This window comes from Dicentrarchus labrax, unplaced genomic scaffold (genome assembly GCF_905237075.1).
Source record: "Dicentrarchus labrax unplaced genomic scaffold, dlabrax2021, whole genome shotgun sequence".
Classification (NCBI taxonomy): domain Eukaryota; kingdom Metazoa; phylum Chordata; class Actinopteri; family Moronidae; genus Dicentrarchus; species Dicentrarchus labrax.
Window position 1 is genome coordinate 14,668,474 of NW_026136702.1, and position 17,774 is coordinate 14,686,247.

General features: G+C 41.3%; 1 protein-coding gene across 3 annotated transcripts in view; it reads left to right on the forward strand.

Annotated features, from left to right (window-relative positions):
* LOC127379193 (protein FAM13A-like) overlaps positions 1-17,774 on the forward strand; it is a 19,138-nt gene continuing 1,364 nt past the window's right edge. The window contains exons 1-20 of one of the 3 annotated variants that reach the window (XM_051428511.1): positions 2-287; positions 815-1,016; positions 1,178-1,393; positions 2,204-2,384; positions 4,288-4,462; positions 5,025-5,146; positions 9,339-9,557; positions 9,800-9,872; positions 10,520-10,617; positions 11,257-11,314; positions 11,889-11,963; positions 13,428-13,635; positions 14,585-14,834; positions 15,051-15,183; positions 15,597-15,678; positions 16,146-16,381; positions 16,577-16,660; positions 16,827-16,931; positions 17,247-17,467; positions 17,644-17,745. In XM_051428511.1, coding sequence (XP_051284471.1) covers positions 258-287; positions 815-1,016; positions 1,178-1,393; positions 2,204-2,384; positions 4,288-4,462; positions 5,025-5,146; positions 9,339-9,557; positions 9,800-9,872; positions 10,520-10,617; positions 11,257-11,314; positions 11,889-11,963; positions 13,428-13,635; positions 14,585-14,834; positions 15,051-15,183; positions 15,597-15,678; positions 16,146-16,381; positions 16,577-16,660; positions 16,827-16,931; positions 17,247-17,467; positions 17,644-17,745 — 2,870 coding nt within the window. In that variant the 5' untranslated portion in view covers positions 2-257. Of the gene's footprint in view, positions 288-814; positions 1,017-1,177; positions 1,394-2,203; positions 2,385-4,287; positions 4,463-5,024; positions 5,147-9,338; positions 9,558-9,799; positions 9,924-10,519; positions 10,618-11,256; positions 11,315-11,833; positions 11,964-13,427; positions 13,636-14,584; positions 14,835-15,050; positions 15,184-15,596; positions 15,679-16,145; positions 16,382-16,576; positions 16,661-16,826; positions 16,932-17,246; positions 17,468-17,643; positions 17,746-17,774 lie in introns of all 3 variants that reach the window. The other 2 variants (XM_051428501.1, XM_051428521.1) reach the window with 2 other exon arrangements.

A 17,774-nucleotide genomic window follows, 5' to 3' on the forward strand; every position in this document is an offset into this window, starting at 1 on the left:
ACCAGTGTGTCACGTGACTAGCAACATAAACAATTTTCCAGGCAGCTAACGTTAACGGTCGAAAAGTGAGCTAAACCTGCTCCATTTTTAACAACAGTGTTTTTCTCTTCACGTTGAGATGTGAGGGCGACGGCGGTTGCTCCTTGTGCGTCCGACTTTACGATAATTTCCGAGAGTGAAGCATCAAGTCGAGGAGGGAACAATAGTAACGTCTACAGTTAAAAATGGAGAGCTGTCCCGGTCCGCTGAGCTGAAAAATGGGAGCAAGCGCTTCAGTATCACTCTGTGTAAGTTGAGCTGCGGGCAGCAGTTAGCGGCTATCGTGTTATTACATTCTTCAGTGTTTTCGTGCCAACTGTCCAATCGATAACACTTTGTGTAGGACAGCTTTATACCTGCTATATTAGGGATGAGGGGGCAGAGCACTTCCTTTCACAGTTTTATCATCAAGTAACTTCACAGCAGACGCAGTCAGAACAGTTATAACATGAAAAATATGTTTTGTTTAGGGACTATTACGTTAGCCACATGTTTCCTTTACTAACGTTAGTTAACTGTATATTAATTTCCTGGACGTCTGGTTTTATGAAATACGAAATATGCCATTGAGTGTATAATCGTAGCAGCTGACCTTGTCACATCCTGGGTCCAGGTCAATGGTCCTCAGTTGTGGACACCTGTAGATACCTTATAAGTTCATAACATAAGGGTTGGGGATGATCACTACTTTTCTAAAACTCCTCTGGTACCCAGGGATGTGACTATCATGAGTTACTGATGGAACCATTTGATTTGTTGTCATCTTTCCATGCAGAGCGATCCGTCTTCAGTGAGAATCCTGAGACCCAGTGCTAAGGTCAGCCCAGAGCCCACTGCTCCCACCCTGGTGTCAGAGGCTGAACAGGCCAACAGGTGTGTGTTTGGTGTTGCCTTGGAAACACTGAGAGAGGACGGGCAGATGGTCTGTGGAGTACCCCTTGTGCTAAGAGACATGGTGGAGTTCCTGGATAAGAATGGTAATATAAACACTCCTCTGCTATTCTTTCCTTCATTTTCATCCTCTGCATCTCTCCTTCCTTCTCTCAATCGCCTTCTTTCTTTCTATCGCTCTCTCAGCGCAAAACAGTACTCAAACCTGTATGTGCACCGACTGAATCTACTGGTTTCTTTATCACAGGAATTCAGCACAGAGGTCTGTTCCGTCTGTGTGGCTCAGTGGTGCGAACCAGGCAGCTGAGGCAGCGGTGGGACTGTGGAGAGAGGGTGGACCTTGCTCAGTGGGGTGAGCAAGACGTCCCCACTGTGGCCTCGCTCCTCAAACTCTTCCTCCGGGAGCTTCCTACCCCTGTAGTCCCTGAACCCCAGCGTAGACAGCTCGTTCTGAGCCTCACAGGTACTAGGAAATCACACTGGACTGGCATTGATGGGATCAAATTTCGTTAACTTTTTTAGACTATAATTGTAAGTAAATGCGTGATGTTATTGTTCTTCAGATTTGAGCAAGGCACTGCTTAGCTTAGTCAATATGTCACTGTACCTCTGTACTCTATTTGAGTTACAGTACAGGCATTAAACTGCTGAGACAGGGGAGTGACAGAGTGGGGAACTGTCAGTTTAAGTGGACTAGGTGCCTGATGGACTGAAGAGTCCCTTAGCAAGAGGTTTTATATATATATATATATATATATATATATATACACACATATACATATTCATTGGAAATCAAGTGAATTTTTGTATTTCAGCAAGAAAAACTCATAAGCTGTCCAGCAAAAGAATCTAAATAACTGCAGTAAATTAAATAAATCAATAATAATGGAGGTGTTATATAACATTGTTGACCTTTAAGTATTACTTAATCTAATGATTGTGCTTTATGTAACTAATTAATTATTTACTCAATATAATGCAACAACTGCATACAAAAGTCCATCTCAAAGGGATGTCTTAAAATTAATTATTTATTGATACTTTGTTATTTTATATATGTATGATAGTTGTTTATGATGGGGTTTGGCACTCTTGTATTACTCTTGTTGGGTTGTTAAATGCAATGCTATGTTTAAGTACAAAAAGTGTTGTGTCCAGTAGGTTAACACTAATACAAATCTGAGGCCAGTTATATACTGTATAGATACCAAAGACTAGTGATTGAAGTGCAATGTAAATGAAATACTGTTTGGATGTTTTTGCTTTTATTTAGGATATGCAGATGAGGCAGAGATGAACCAGTCTCTGAGAGAAAACCTTTGCCACCTCCCTGATGACAACCTCATTATTTTCTCTTACCTCATCCACTTCCTGTCCAGAGTGGCTGCTCACAGCCAATCAAATCACATGCCTGTGGAAAATCTGGCAACCATCTTTGGGCCTTGTATATTTCAGTAAGTTGCTGTTGTTAATGCCACATTCAAATCCTCTCCAGACCTGTACTGGAACACAAAGTGCCTCCAGAGCAGATACTTTAGTGACTTGTAAGACAGATTGTTCTCCTGTATACATTATAAAATGTTGTTTTTCACACTGTAGTTTTAAGGAGGGATATTCCTAGGATTTCTAGTATATTATAATCAAAAATAATCTAGTTCAACAAATGTTCTCTTTATAATTACTGCAAGTGAAGGGTTATGGTCTCTCTTTAAGCATGTCAGGTCCAGATGTGGAACACCACCCCACTTTGTCTGTTAGTCATGAAAGCAACCTACTAATTGCCTGCCCCAATTCATCAACAGTGGTTGTGCGTCTGCTCTTTTTCCAAAGCTCCACCACTAATTTGGGGTGGAGTCGGGTTTTTCACCAAGGAAATGGGTGTGGATTGTGGTTGATAATGCAAAGCATGGTATACAAAAAGACAGACAGATATAACAGGTCATCAGGATTTTGTCAGTTGCTTCTCTGCGTCCTGTTTACAGAACTCAACCATTACTGTAAACAAACACAATCTCTGGGGGGGACACACATACAATTAGACTTGTGTTCAGCGTGGAAAGGACTTATTATATTCAGTCAACACCCTTTCAACTGTTCCCCATCCCTTCATCTCCCAGTCTCAACTATGTCACCCCTGTTTTCTCTCCGAAAGTTAACGGCATGTCAGTGGAATGTGCAGTTGGTCACGCCATAAAGTTCAGCATATGAGGGGAAAATGTCAGATGATTATAGCTTGGGGAAGAAGAGTTGGTTAGGGGGGTGTGGAGTTGGCAGCAGAGGCTTGGAAAAAGTTGGGGGTGGGTTTGGATGGTGGTAGCTACAGAGAGTTGGGGAATGTCCTGTGCAGCAACAGAGGAAGAAAGGAATGGTGTAATGGTTTGAATGAATGACAGATACATGCTGCAAAAAATGTCCAGCTGAACAAAGCTACTATTTATGCTAACTTTTAAGTACATAGATGTTGTTTTTTTACTTGTTCCAAGATTTTAAAGATTCCCTATAGACTTGTATTAAGACATATATAGAAACTGTGAATGTCCTGGGACAAAAACGTGTGTCTGATATGTTTTTCCGTAAAAAGCTCAAACATCCCTCTGTAGGATCAAGAAGAAAAGTTAGTTTTGAGTGTAGGGGGACTTGAATAATATTGCTATTGCTTTAATATCAATTTAAGATTAAATGACTTGATATGGCAGACAGTGTAACACATGTTCTTGCCATGCAGCATGTGTGACAGTTTCTTTGGCACCCCCATGCATATTTGTCACCCAAGCCTCTTGCTAAACAGCTTGTTGCCCTTGTATGTGTCTGTTATGTACTCCATGTGGCTTCTCCTGTCTTGTCATTCCAATTGACCTGCCTGCCATGTAAACACGCATCTATTAATACATAAATATTTCACATTCTCTTCCCCACGTGTATGCTATGTTAACCTTAAAGTACCTTCTATACATCGGATAACACCTAAAAAAAACCCAGAGCGGTTGATGTCAATAACAGCATGATGTATTGAGAACTAATAGCTGCTTCAAGGTAAACATGTGAAGACTATTTTGGTTCGAGGTGACCCATACCTCTGTATTGTGAATGTTAGGACCAGAAGTTGCACATAATGTCAGTTATTGTCAGTGTCAACATGGAGCTTTACAAGATTTTTACTGCCTGGCTCTTTATTTTTGTCAGTGAGAAATTTATTAGTTAGTTAGGTTTTTATTCACCTTATGCAGTCTGAGTGGTTCATCTCAGTTCACTGCTCTCATGAGCCCTTCCACTAGATGGATCCCTTGTTACAACACTTAACACAGTACATAATAAACGTGACATTGTGTTGTTGTTTCCTCTCTCTTCTTTATGCAGTGTTCCAGCAGGACCCCGGATGCTGGAGGAGCAGAGTGTGTGTAATGGCCTGTTGCTCCATCTTCTCAGGCATCAGAGGGTTCTCCTTCCAATCCCCGCCCGGGACGCAGAGAATTTCTCGATCGCCTCCTCCTCACCCCCGCCTCCTACCCTCTCTGCTCTTTCACACTTTGAGGTGAACCATGGTTTTTTTTGCCTCTCTTTCACAGAAATTGTTACATCATTGAATTTTATGGTCTGTCATTTTTCTGCCTGAATACTTTTACTATTAATACTTATTAGTACTGATTAAACTTACATACTTTTACTTGAGTAATATTTTAAATGTATGGCTTTTACTTGTAACAGAGGTTTTTTTGGTTCTATTAGCACTTTTACATAGATAAAGGATCTGCATAATACCTCCATTACTGGTCTTTTTACACTTTTTGATCACATTAATATCGCAGCAATTTACAAAGGTCTTGAATATTTTTTTTTATATTTAGATTTTTTTACCTTTAAAGTGGGATTGCTGCAACAGTCGATTGTGCATGCAGGAGGCATTAGAGTTTTCAGTCAGTGCCATCAAACCGTTAGCAAACACTGTTGCTACTGCTAACAGTGTTACATTTGATTAAATGTGATATTAAAAAGGAACTTAAAAACCCTGTTGTAATGTAATATCATGTAATGTAATGCAAAAAATTATTTCTGTAGAGTGGTGTGTGTTTGTTCAGTCTTGTTTTCATTGGTAGGTTCGGCCCAGCAGCTGTCACTCGGAGCAGAGTAGAGTGGAGAGGTTGGAGGGAGAGACCACCTCAGTCTCATCGACCAGTCCTTTTAACCAAACAATACGGATGCAATCTCAACTCAACAGGTACTGTCAACACCCTAGTATCAGTATCTTTGTAACTGCACAAGATAGATAGATAGATAGATAGATAGATAGATAGATAGATAGATAGAGAGATAGATAGATAGAGAGATAGAGATTTCTGTAGCCTTTACCACAGTTTAACTATCATGTGCTGTGAGTTTACGCAAGCCTCTCCCTCTATATATCTTTTCCGGGGGGAATAATTAGGACCGGACCTTTTTCCCTGTAGCATTTCACTCTATGTTCAGCATCGTTTAGTCAGTTGTCAGGCTGATGGTTGTATCACTGGTGATAAGGCTGAGGCATCATTCACAGGGAATTAAGGCCAACCTCTGGAGATCTTTTGCACTCTATACATAAAAGTCACAGAGATGTCAAACTGTGTCACTCTGTTCTATCATTGTCAGACAGGGTTCAGACACACTTAATCAGAATTAGACCAACGTTATGATAATTAATAGATATTCAAGACTGTTAGTTTACAGGTCAGTTATTCTTTCATTTAATAGCCTAAGCGTGTTTGATTTATCTTCACTTACGATATCATGGTCAGTAGGGGCAGGTGACAAGTTGCTGAAAAACAATCTTACTTAAAAGGCTTGTGGCTACTGACAGACACCTCCCTACAGAAACTGTGACACCCAGTATCTGTAGTCAACAGGAAAAAGTGCTGTTGCCTGTACAGCTGATTGGCCTTTCAGTCTAATGACGAGTAAAAATAGCATCAGAGTTTTTTTGCTTGAAGGAGCAGAGAAGTGGAATAATAGCAAATTGGTCCCCCAGACAGAATCTAGGGCCATCTGCTTTAGAGGAACTTTTCCCCCTCAGAACTTGGAGGCTACTTTGCTATTTTCTACTTTTTAACTGTGACTGTGGGTTGCCTCAAGCTTGTAATGTAGACATTATATTACGTTTATATATTTACTATTTTTGTCTACCCATAGTTAACATGCGACATGGCATTCATGTGCACTTGCTGATTAATTTTGTAACTGTCACCCATGTATGTGAGCATTGTTGTGTCTCTGTGTGGGTTTGTGTGGATGGGAGTTCTGCTTGAAGCTAATGAAGACACACTTTCTTGTTGTCATTTTAAGCAGTCATGCGTTGTGGTTCTGTATAACTTTGCAGTGAGAAAGATCTGTGATCAGTGGAATGACAAGACATGAAAATGTAATTTGCAAACCAGCATGAGGTATTGCTAATAAAATCCTTGTTGACTAAAGGCAAAATAAGATATGAAGGTCACAGAGATATTCATAGACAGCAACATAGCAGCCATATGTCAGACTGGCCAGACTGTAATTAATCTACCTGCACGTGTCAGTTTAAAAAGGAGTCATCAGTAGATGTAGTTCAGGCTGGGTCCAACAGGTGGCGTGAAATGTGCACTGTGTGTGTGTGTGTGTCTTTCTCAGCTGACATGGGAAAGTATTGGTGGCTGTCCAGGTTTTTGCATAGCAGCAAACACAACCCTCTATTTGTCTCCACAGCTCACGTCGATGCACAACACTCGGTCCAGCTGCCCACCTGCCAAATGACTATTTTGCCCTCACCCTCTTTAAAAAAACCAGACACTGAGGCAATATCTCCATGTGGTCCAGGGAAAGGTTCATTTGTATAGAATGTGATGTTCCAATCACTAGGCACCCTCTGTGGGAACATTATCTCAGATAATTTCCTACAACATGGACACCCCTACATTTATTAGATTCTGTCACACCTGCTGAAGAAGAGTGCCAAGCTTCATACCATGCTGATTTTGTGCGTTCTCACCACTTCTCTTTTTATCACTCATAGGGCAAACAAATATCAATAATTTTTCATCTTAACAGCTTCCCACTCTCATCTGTTTAGCAGAAATAAGATGCTGGATCATTCCAACTGTCTTTCTTAATCTAATATATTGTCTAAAATCTGAGGCATACAGCTTTAATTATTTCCTTATCAGTCCGATTTCCTCAACTCAGCAGGGGGTCCAGATTAAATAACTACAGTAAATGTTCGGGTGTAACAATGTATTTTGTTCTTGTATTTATTTATCACCCTCATGTCAAGAGCTGCAGCACAGGATCTGGATCTGGAACAAGTAACTAATGTTCTCATGGTTCCTTTGCTAAAAATGTTTGACTTTGGTTTATTTTCCATAAACATTTAAGAATCTGTTGTTTGCTCGTGCATGTCAGACTGAGATTTGTCACTTGGATGTCTCTCTTTCTCCAAACATGTCTGACATTTGCATGCTGCTCCGTCTGACCACGTCTAGACCTCTATGCTTCCCACTAACGTCACAGTCCATATTGATTCTAGTCTAATTATAACTACAAAGAGTTTGATTTCAAAACAAGTGTCTGATTTCTGTCTCTTACCAGCTACACGAGATAATATTTAAAAAGCATTGATTTATTTCTACGAAAAAGCACTGTAAGCTATTTACTTTAATAATATTTTATAGTACATTGTAAGTTCATTAGTGTATTCCTAAAATTATAGTTTTTTTAGGTGGAGTCTAAATGTAGGTAAAGACAAGAGATATAATTCATATGATGGGGTGCGTTGGTTGATACACATTAATAATCTTCCCTATGCAGTTTCTTAAATTCAGTACTTCTCATCAGTAATTCTGATTGTGCATATCAGTGTTTAACCAGGTGTGTCTGAGAGCTAATGTATACAGCTGTGTGCTATCTGTGTATGCATTCTTACAGTGCTAGAAGTAGCATCGTTGACCCATATTTGTCTAAGTACTGCTGTATGTGAGTATCTGTGTCCGCGTGTATGCGCACTTGTACATAAGGGGCGTGTGTGTGTGTGTGTGTGTGTGTGTGTGAGCACGGGTAATTGAAGTGGGTGGGTCAGCTCTTTGCCTCCGGGTGTCACTCGTGTTATTGACCATCAAGTACTCAACATCTGCGCTCTCTTTTCTTTATGTCTGTGGCTTTCTCAGTCCCTCCAAAGCAGCAAGCTGTTCACTGTCACATGTAATGCCAGACTTCTGTGAGTTTAGGCGTTTTGGCAAAGGATGTTTTCTTGTCTCGTCTGCTTCGGCATCAGTGACAACAACCATGGGTCTACAGTCCTCCGCAAGTGAGTGAGATAATACAAGGCGGTCTTATACCCAGAAGAGAAATGTAGCTGCTTCAGAGCAGGGGTCAATAATGCAAAGTTTGATTTGTTTTTGCTGAATCTTAGCAAGCTGAAGGATGTTTGAGGAAGGGAAACTTGGAGCAGGGAAGTAATTTGTGTTTGAAATGCAGGACTGCTGTCTGCTTGGCTCATTATTTGACTAGTTGCCTAATCAGCTATCATTAGTTTCTCGCTGCTGCTGTACTGACCCATCTGCTGTAGGTTACAGATCTGGAGTCATACACCGCTTTAAGCAAGGATGTGACCAATGGGCTGTTCTCGGTTTACGTCACTGCAAATCACTTGTGTTTGTTTTTGCTGGGAGCAGCTCATTAGAGCTTCATGAGACGTGTCATAGTGTAGCATTAGATTAAGCACTGCTGATTCATGACCTGCTGGGTGTTTATTTTCCAAACTGCTGGGTGCAGAGGACAGCAGTTTTTTCAGGGATTAATTGCTGGACATTTTTAGACATAACTCATGTTAGCCTTGTGATACGCAGATTGATACACTTAAAATCTGTTTTTAGATTTGTTTCTGGTAACATAACATGAATATTTCTAAAATATTTGTGTAGTATTTTTACTGATTTGGTTGGAATTTTGTCTGGAATCAGTATCTTTGTGCCTTTAGAAAAGTTCCTTATCTTTCTCTCTTCTCTCTTTCTCTTTGCTATTTTTACCTCTTCAATACCACATTCCCTTAAGGCATGCTTTATATAAGCGTCTAAACATTATAACTTGCTGTATTGTAAATTTTATCAATGGTTAATACATCTTATTTTGGATTGCCAGGTTTTGAGAAATACCTTTGCCTGGTATTTATCCTCCTCCAGGGTGACATTTGCTTTGAAACACTGGACAATGTCTTTTTAGCTAGCCCTTTTGTTCTTTAGGATCACCTCTTCAATGGTCCATTCAACCACTTCCCTTCTGGATAAAAGGGACACAGAGCACCCGGACCAAAATCCCTTATTTAAAAATGTTATGAATTCTTGTTAGAACACTATAAAGGACATAATCTCTTCCTGTGTGTGCACCCTTTCTCTCTCTCTGTCTCTTCGTAGTCCTGACACACTGGCAAAGGGCTGTGAAACCATCTCTGACGTCAGTGCTGACATTCAGAAGCTGATTCCAGACCAGGAGGCTCTGCAGGAGAGCATTGAAAGTACAGTGGCTGGCTGTGAGCCCTCCTGCCCCACTGACCCAGGGTCAGAGCAACACACGCACTGGAGCAGACCATCCCCAAGCGTCCAGGGAAGGCCACCGGAGTGTACCACACAAGGGTGAGTGTTTCTTTCTTTTATCTTTCATTTTTTTCACACACAGATTATGTTTTCACCTAAAATGATTTGACAAGGTGACCTACCTGTTTTCATTCATTCATTCATTCATTTTGAGAAGATAAGAAACATTTGTCCCTTTACTTCCTCCTTCCTGCTTTTCTCAAAACTACAGTTTTCATTAATACGACATTTTGTTTGGAAACGTGTAATTCCTCCACAGTTTAATCTTTCTTTATCAACAGGACCTTTTCACAGTACAAGATACCACCATTCACCTATTCATTAAAGGAGAAAGACGAGGAAGAAGTAGACGAGGTAGCAAATAGAAGGACACCTTCCTCATCCGTCAAAGACGAATGCTCAGTGGTGTGCATTGTTGATTTTCTCTTATAGTACTTAAGCTGCTTTCTTTCACGTTTTCCTTTCTTCTTTTTGCTCGACCATATTAAACTGTGTCTGTCAGTGCTCAACATCTCTAGCTGTGAATATTATTCAGCGATCACTGTTTCTATGATCTTTCTCATTTATTTCCAAAGGTCCAGTGTGTTAACATTTAGAAGAATCTATTGGCAGAAATTGAATTCAGCAATATACATAACTATGTTTTCATTACAATCGTTATATTTTTGTTACCTTAAAATTTGCCTTTTATATCTACACGGCTCGCCTTCTATGGAGGCTTCCATGTTAAGATACTATGTTTCTACAGTAGCCCAGAAGGGACGAACCAAAGACTGGCTCTAGAAAGGGCTATTTGCATTATTGAGCGTTTTGCGGCTACTGTAGTTTCTCCATCGCACTTGGAAGTGGAGGATGAAGCGAGGGATCTGCAACTACACTGCTACATACAACTAAATTCTACACACTGGTCCTTAAAGGAACTAAGTAAAATCGAGCTTTTAATGTTTTGAACCCATGGTGGGACTGGAAGGTTAACTGACATAGACTGAACTGTTTTTCAGACTTCCACAGATGCAGGGCAGACATCTTCTATTTCAGACTGCTGCATACCGAATGAATCACAGAACAAAACCCAAACACAGACGCAGCACACAGACAGGTGAGAAGAAGTTTTCTGCATGAAGACTACAAAAAAAAGATATTTTGTTTAATTTGTTATTTCTGCTTTGTACTGTTTTTATAGCAGCAACCATTTGTTCATTGGTCTTGAAAGCAGTTGAAGTGTATCAGCTTTAATTTTATCTGATTCCTGCTGCTACAGTTTTTTGTTCCCCCTCCATTCAATTCCCCTCAATTCAGCTCATCTCTCAGCCCTGAAGTCAGTTGAGAAGTAGGTTATCGGAGCAATGTGCTGCTCACAGTCATGGTTTTGATATGATTCCAGTCCAATAACACTGACTTGCCACAGGGGCACACAAGCTAGATCAGGCCGTCCTAGCATGGTGGCACACTGACTTTTTTTTTGTCTGCACAGCCTCCACTGAGCCACAGGACAGGTCATCTCAGTTATGCCTCATTAGTGTCAGACATGAATAAGCCATAACCTAAATGGCAGTGCCAGATGACCGTCTGGCCTCAAAACTACACACAACGCTGGGCAGTCCTGCCTGTGAGCAGATTCGATACAGAATCGTTTATGAATACAAAAAGAGCACAATGTGTATTAAAGTCACATGGACTGTGAACCAGAGGGAGAAAATTTTATTTGCTTGGTGTTGACAGAATTTTTTTTTTCCAGCATGCTGTGCTGCATGGAGTACAAGACAGAAGACAGAACCACAGTGTCTGAGAGGAAGGTAAACAGGCATTTGTGAAGTGTATGGTTGCCATCTCAAAATCCTTTCCACAGTCTTTCATTTAATTTCTAAAGGACCAGTCTGTTAAAGCCAGGAGTGAGAGTTGTAGCCTCAGGTTTGTGAGCTAGCAAAATGTTTGTGTAGGGGGGAGTAGGAGGCTAGTATTCAGTGACAACAGGACTGATGTACAACAGGGTTACCAGATTAAATAAACCAGATTAAATAAATAAAATATTATTTTTTAGCAGTAGCTAATACACTCAGGATGCCTTTTTTAGTTTTGAGGGTGAACAGCTAGATTGTGAAGGTATTTGCTATCCCACCTGGACCAATGATTTACTCTGAAAATGAATTAAATATTAAAATATATTGATCTTGACAAAACTGGTTTTAACTGCTGGGTCTGTTGAAGGAGATAAAAGGAAAGAAATTCATTATCCCTCTTTATGTGTAATTGTAACCTACATTTTGGGTTTGTATGGGTGTGTGTGTGTGTGTGCCCACACTGGCGTGTGTCAGTAAGTGGGCTTCAGGAATGAGACTTCATCAGTGCCTATGCTGTCTGCTCCTCCAGGGGAGAAGAGGAGGAGGATGTAGTGGTTCTCCTGACAGACACAATGATTGCAGAGGCAGGGACAACAGCCATGACGTAAGTTCTCCTTCCCCACAGTTTTTTTAGATACACAAATTAACACTTTCTTTAGGATAAGGGTATCTATGACAACAGGACTGCTGATACCTCCAGTGATTGCGTGTGTCTGTGCACGCCTGTGTTTATGTGCACACCTGTACATGTACTGCTAGGTGTGAGCTTGCTTGCCTGTGGGTGTTTTGTTTCAGTAATAGCAGCCTCCTTCCCCTCCCTTCCATCCTTCCACCTCCTCTATGTGACGCACAAAGCAGTGGGCTTTTTTTTATTTTTTATGAATGAACAGACGAGGAGGGTGAGAAAGGAGAAGCCAATCCCTTATCTGCTGCTGTTGTTGATGATGATGCTGAGAATTATGTCAGAGCGCCTAAAAGAACATAATAAAAGCCTTAAACCAAACTGCATTATATTCCAACCTTTGCTCGGAGCCCAGAGTGTTTTTAGTGCAGCTCAATATCAAATCTTTTTTTAGCACCATGAGAATTCATTGCACCTACACGCACATACTCATACCGAGGCAAACAGTTACGCAAACAGTTACGTGACTCCCAGCAGCTCCATCAAATAGACTCCTTAGCATGGTCTGACAACGTTGCCGTGGAAACGCCTCGTCATATACAGTACCTCTCTCCTCCCTTGCACACACACCACACGCACCGACATGAGCGGTATTCCCGCCGCCCCCCTTCTTCCACGCACGATGAATAATCCATGTGGAGGCAGTTCAGCAGCAGAAGTGCCAGGAATGCCGGTCAGAGGGAAAACCATGTGGATTTAGGGTTTCTCTTTTGTGGGCAAGCTATGCTCTTGTACACCAACACGCCCACAAACAAGCAGATCAGGTGATCTGGGAATCACAGCGATACTGCTAATGGAATTACAGTGTGTTGCTCATCAGGGATCCCACGCTGGATGCTGATGCATGTCAGGAATCTGACTCACTGATTGACAAAAGTCAGCGGGATTCTTGTCTAGCTGGTTGAATGCCTGATTTGCTGACTAGTTTCTAGTCACACAGAGACCTGAGGGGAGCTACAGCTGAGGAAAAACACGTACCACCTCACATGGGCTGCTTGTTATGACCACTGCTTTTGTAGCTCACTGGGAGCCTTGGAGGATCAAAGATTTTCTATTGTTTTTTGAGAAGTTCCTCGTACTTCAACCACCCCCGAAAGCAGCCTTCTCATAGAGCTGTATTCTGCCTTTTGACTCATTCCTTTCTCAGGAGGACGAGGCAACCACTCATCTCACCTCACCCTGCAACTCTCTGCCCAACCACGCTTCAGCGCCAGAATATTTCTTTTCACAGGAGAGACTAAAATGGTTTTACAAGACTTCTCAAGATTCCTGAGCAGCATGTGAAACGCTGAAGACTCCCTCCACACCAACTACGACGCATCTTTCAGACTTCTCCTTTGCCTGCACGTCTGCATCCCTGAAGCCATGTTCTGCTTCTGTTTCCAGAGCCCTTCCCTCAAGCTACAAGCCCTGGAGGCTGACTTGGGAACCTTGCCGCCACCGGTAGACCCCCAAGGTCCAGACAACCTACCTGCCCAACAACAGCCTCTTTCTACTGAAGAGCAGAGCCTGTATTTGACCCACAAACTGCTCCTCCACCCACCACCATCCCCACCAGGTCAGGATCAGCAGACAGTCGACTCATCACAGCCTGGTAAGACAATGACAATGAAGTGCTGATATACTTAAATTAATATTTAAGTTTCCAAACTTCCCATGTTAAATATTTATTTGGGGCAAAATCATGTAGAAGTTGTAAAAGCCCATTGCCCATTATTACTACTTTTGTCATATATATATGTAGGGAAATATATATTCCGAAGTACCTTACAGTACAGTACTTGCAGCTTGGGCAGTCTCATTGGGAATGCCAGTCAGTCAATAGCCATACTTCATATATACCATATTAGTGCCATTATTTATAGTATCTAATTCATCATCTGTTTTGTTTCGGAGGATCTTCCTAGATGCTGTAATTCTTTTGGTGCATGTTAAATAAACATCAATAAATCCTGACAGCGAGCTATGAGCTTCATGATTTCCCACAGCTGGGTGTGTCTTGGCTTAAATACAGCGAACAAAGGTACGATGCTGTTACTGTAGTGTCACTGCACAGCCGACTGTGATGTGATGAATTGGTACATATAGTCAATATAATGTAATATTTATGATATCTAGACAATCATTTAGATTTGATCATGTTTTCCCATGTATTTACATGTCTTGTTCTTGCTTAACATTGCACGAAACCAGTGTTTTTTAACCATAGAGATTATAACTGCTAAATACTCAAACTATCTATATGTACTGTGTTTATCACAGACAAATCAAATTCAGTTTCTTTCAGGAAAGATGTTACATATGAGTAACTTGAGTAAGAAAGTGCCATTTGTCCTTCTTTCACTCCTTTTTGTCTCCCTATCTTTCTCTCCCTTCCTTACTCCTTGTTTTCTCCCTCTATTATATCTCTCATTTGGTCCCATCTGTCCTCCTCTATTAAGTCAGATATAAATAACGTTTACATTCTAACATTCTTTCAAATGAAATAGTCATAATTCTTATAGATTTATGTTAATATTTTGTCCTTCCTCTCTGTCTTACAGTACACACCCCATCCCCTCATTCATCAGAGTCCAGTCCGGTCCTCTCCTCTGCCGTTCTTTCTGAGGGGATTTCAGAAAATGACACCCTGCCGAGTCCACCGGCCCCTCACACCAGCCCACTCCTCTCCCATTTTACAACAAGTGACTGCCCTGTTCCCTCGCCGCGCTGTCCCAACCTCAGTCACAGCCTACGCTACAACCTAGACCCTGATGCAGCCCCTTCTCCACCGTGCTCACAGCACATACGCGTGTAAGACATCCTCACTTTACTTCACTCTTTATTTAGGAATAGTGGCTCATAGAAATGATGGAATATTATTTAATGTATTGTTTTTGCCGTACTGCTGGGCCTTAAATGAGGATTTCTACCATGTCAGGTGATGCACGTTATGAGTCCTTAAATCATGGAACTATATGCAGAATGTCAAGAATTGAAGTAGATAGACGTGCACTTCTCTGTCTCCAGGGCTCGCAGCAGTGTCCATACAGAGCCAGACGATGGCTCTCTGTCCATCTCGATGCTCAACAGACACATTCACACCCTGCGGAAGAGGATCAGGCGTTTTGAGGAGTGTTTTGAGCAGGAGAAACACTATAAGGTGAGGTAGGAAATCAGAGCTACTTGGTCAGCTCGGTTCTCTTGAGTCATGATTGGACTGAAAGTTATCGCCTCAGAGTGTGACACTCAGTGTTGCCTTTTTCATAGCCCATAACCAACTCTTACAGAGGCGTGGGAGGGATTGTTGTGTGTGTGCATGCCTGGCTGTGTGTGAATTAGTTATGTTTGAGTTCTAAAATGATGTGTTGGATGCTTAACACAAACATCATGCTACAGTGAATCACTCCCTCTACTGGTACATTGGAAAAATTACATTTTGTTACACTATGTATCTGTAGTCAACTGGTTTATAGGGCTGCTAAAGAACAAAATAATAATGTTAAATATTATATCCCACCCAGACCTGGAGCAGAGATGGGCCCCTGATTGAGTTTTTTATTTTTTTTTTTACAGCCAGCCCACAACGACAAAACAGCTCATCCAGAGGTAGCCAGACTGATGAAGGAGCTCATCAAGAGTCGCAAGCAGCTTAAAGGTCAGTTCCATAAACATAAACACTCACTTAAACACAGGAATGAATGATTGGAGTGGTGGAAGAAGTATTCAGATCTTACAGCTCCTTCCTAAATGTAGTTAAAGGCTGACTAATATATGACATTATTTGATTGTTAATAATGATTCATCAACAAATAAGTACCCTTTCATGTTGTAGCAGTGGAGCTAGTTTTAACTACTTTATAAATATATAGTCTATATATAGTCATATCCTCTTTAGTGAATGTCTCAGACTCACTTGAACCTCTAAATGTGACAAGGGGCCCAACTAGACACTGCTACTGCTTTTCTTTTGTCAGGGGTCACAAGCCAAGTACTATCACTTACTTATTTACTTAATTTCCACCACTGACTTATTGTAACAATACCAATATGTTTACCAGAGAACCAGTGTCCACATTTTCACATGACCCCTGTTTCCATGTCAACATATTTTTCTTCTTTTAGAGCTGAAACTGAGACAATCAGAGGAAGGTGGGCAAAGAGGGCAGGGAGGCTTCAACCTATCAGTTGAAACATGCAGGACCAACACAGACCAGAGGGAGGTAGCACTAACAGGGACTGAGCTGCAGCAGCTTAACAACAACAGCAACACCAAGCCAAATGTGGAAGAAACTGTCAACATTATAACCAACAGGCTGAAGGAAAGACGACGAGAGCTAGGCCTGCCTGACAGCATTAAGGTTGGTATTGCAGAAATGCTTATAACACACACACACACACACACACACACACACACACACACACACACACACACACACACACACACAGAAATATTGTAATATAGGTTTAGTGGTCTGGTTCCCTGGGCACGGAGGGAGAATCTGTGTCTTACTGACCCTCAATAAACAACATGTTTTGACTCTCTGTATGTGCAGGAGATGTCCAATTTCCAGATGAATATGGAGAAGACCAGCCTGCAGAAGTGTTTGCTCTACTTTGAAAGTCTACATGGACGACCGGTAAGAACAGCCTGGATGACTCACTTATGTGTTTATCTCTTTTGTTTTACTTGATGCCTACACTTGAGTTGTATCATTGGTTTTCTTTCCTACTATCTGTATATATATTCCCCACCTAAAACAAAGTGCTTTCTTTTTGTGTCTCTTTCTGTCTGTTCCTCTCCAGAGTACCAGGCAGGAGCGGACTCTGATGAAACCTTTCTATGATCGGTACCGCCTTCTCAAGCAGCTTCTGCTCTCCTCTGCTGCTGCAGCAGTCATTACAACCATTGTGAGTAAACATCTAATGCTGAATACTGAATTTTGAATAATATCTTGTAGAGATGGATGAGGTCTCTACACTCAACAACAATAATAACAATAATCCCAGGGGAAAATAATTTCCGCCTGGTATTCTTAAAGTATTTCTGATTCTGATTCTGATTCAACAATATAGATAAAACTGATAATGGTGAAGAAGAGTGTGACTTTACTACCCTCTTGTGGCCAGATATAAGAGCTACACCAAACTATTCTCTTCTTTTTTCTCAAATGTTTGCTATGACAGATTAGTGATTCCTCTGTATTTGTGTGTGTGTCTACATAGGAGGAAGAGGAGGGCTCTGATGAAGAGCGTCCCAAACAGCGAAGCCCCAGGCAGCAGCCGCTCTGGCTGAGGTCTCCCAGGTATGTGTCTTCAGATGAGCCGCTGCATCTGCATCTGCCTTCCCTAGAAATGTCTGAGACTCCTCTGGTGTCCCCGCTGGAGGAGGTAAAGGGTCTCCAGCCACAGATCATCACCATGGCAACACTACATGAAGCTTCCAGGTACGGCTTGTGTTTGTGCAGCTCTAAGGTGTGATTTCAATCTATTTTACCATTCAGAATTAGTTGTTTGGATTTTTTTAATAGATAATAATAGACTACTTTTGTTTTAAACTATTTGTTGACATGGTTACGGTTATTTTCTAGATCTAAGAAATTCTTTGATTCTTTCTTCACAGATCGGAATTACTGGATCACCTTAGGATGGCACGATTAGAGAAGCGCAGGCTTCACCAAGCACTCCGAGAGTTTGAGGACCATTTCTATGCGCAGACCGGCAGGTAAGGGTTACACACACAAATGACACACA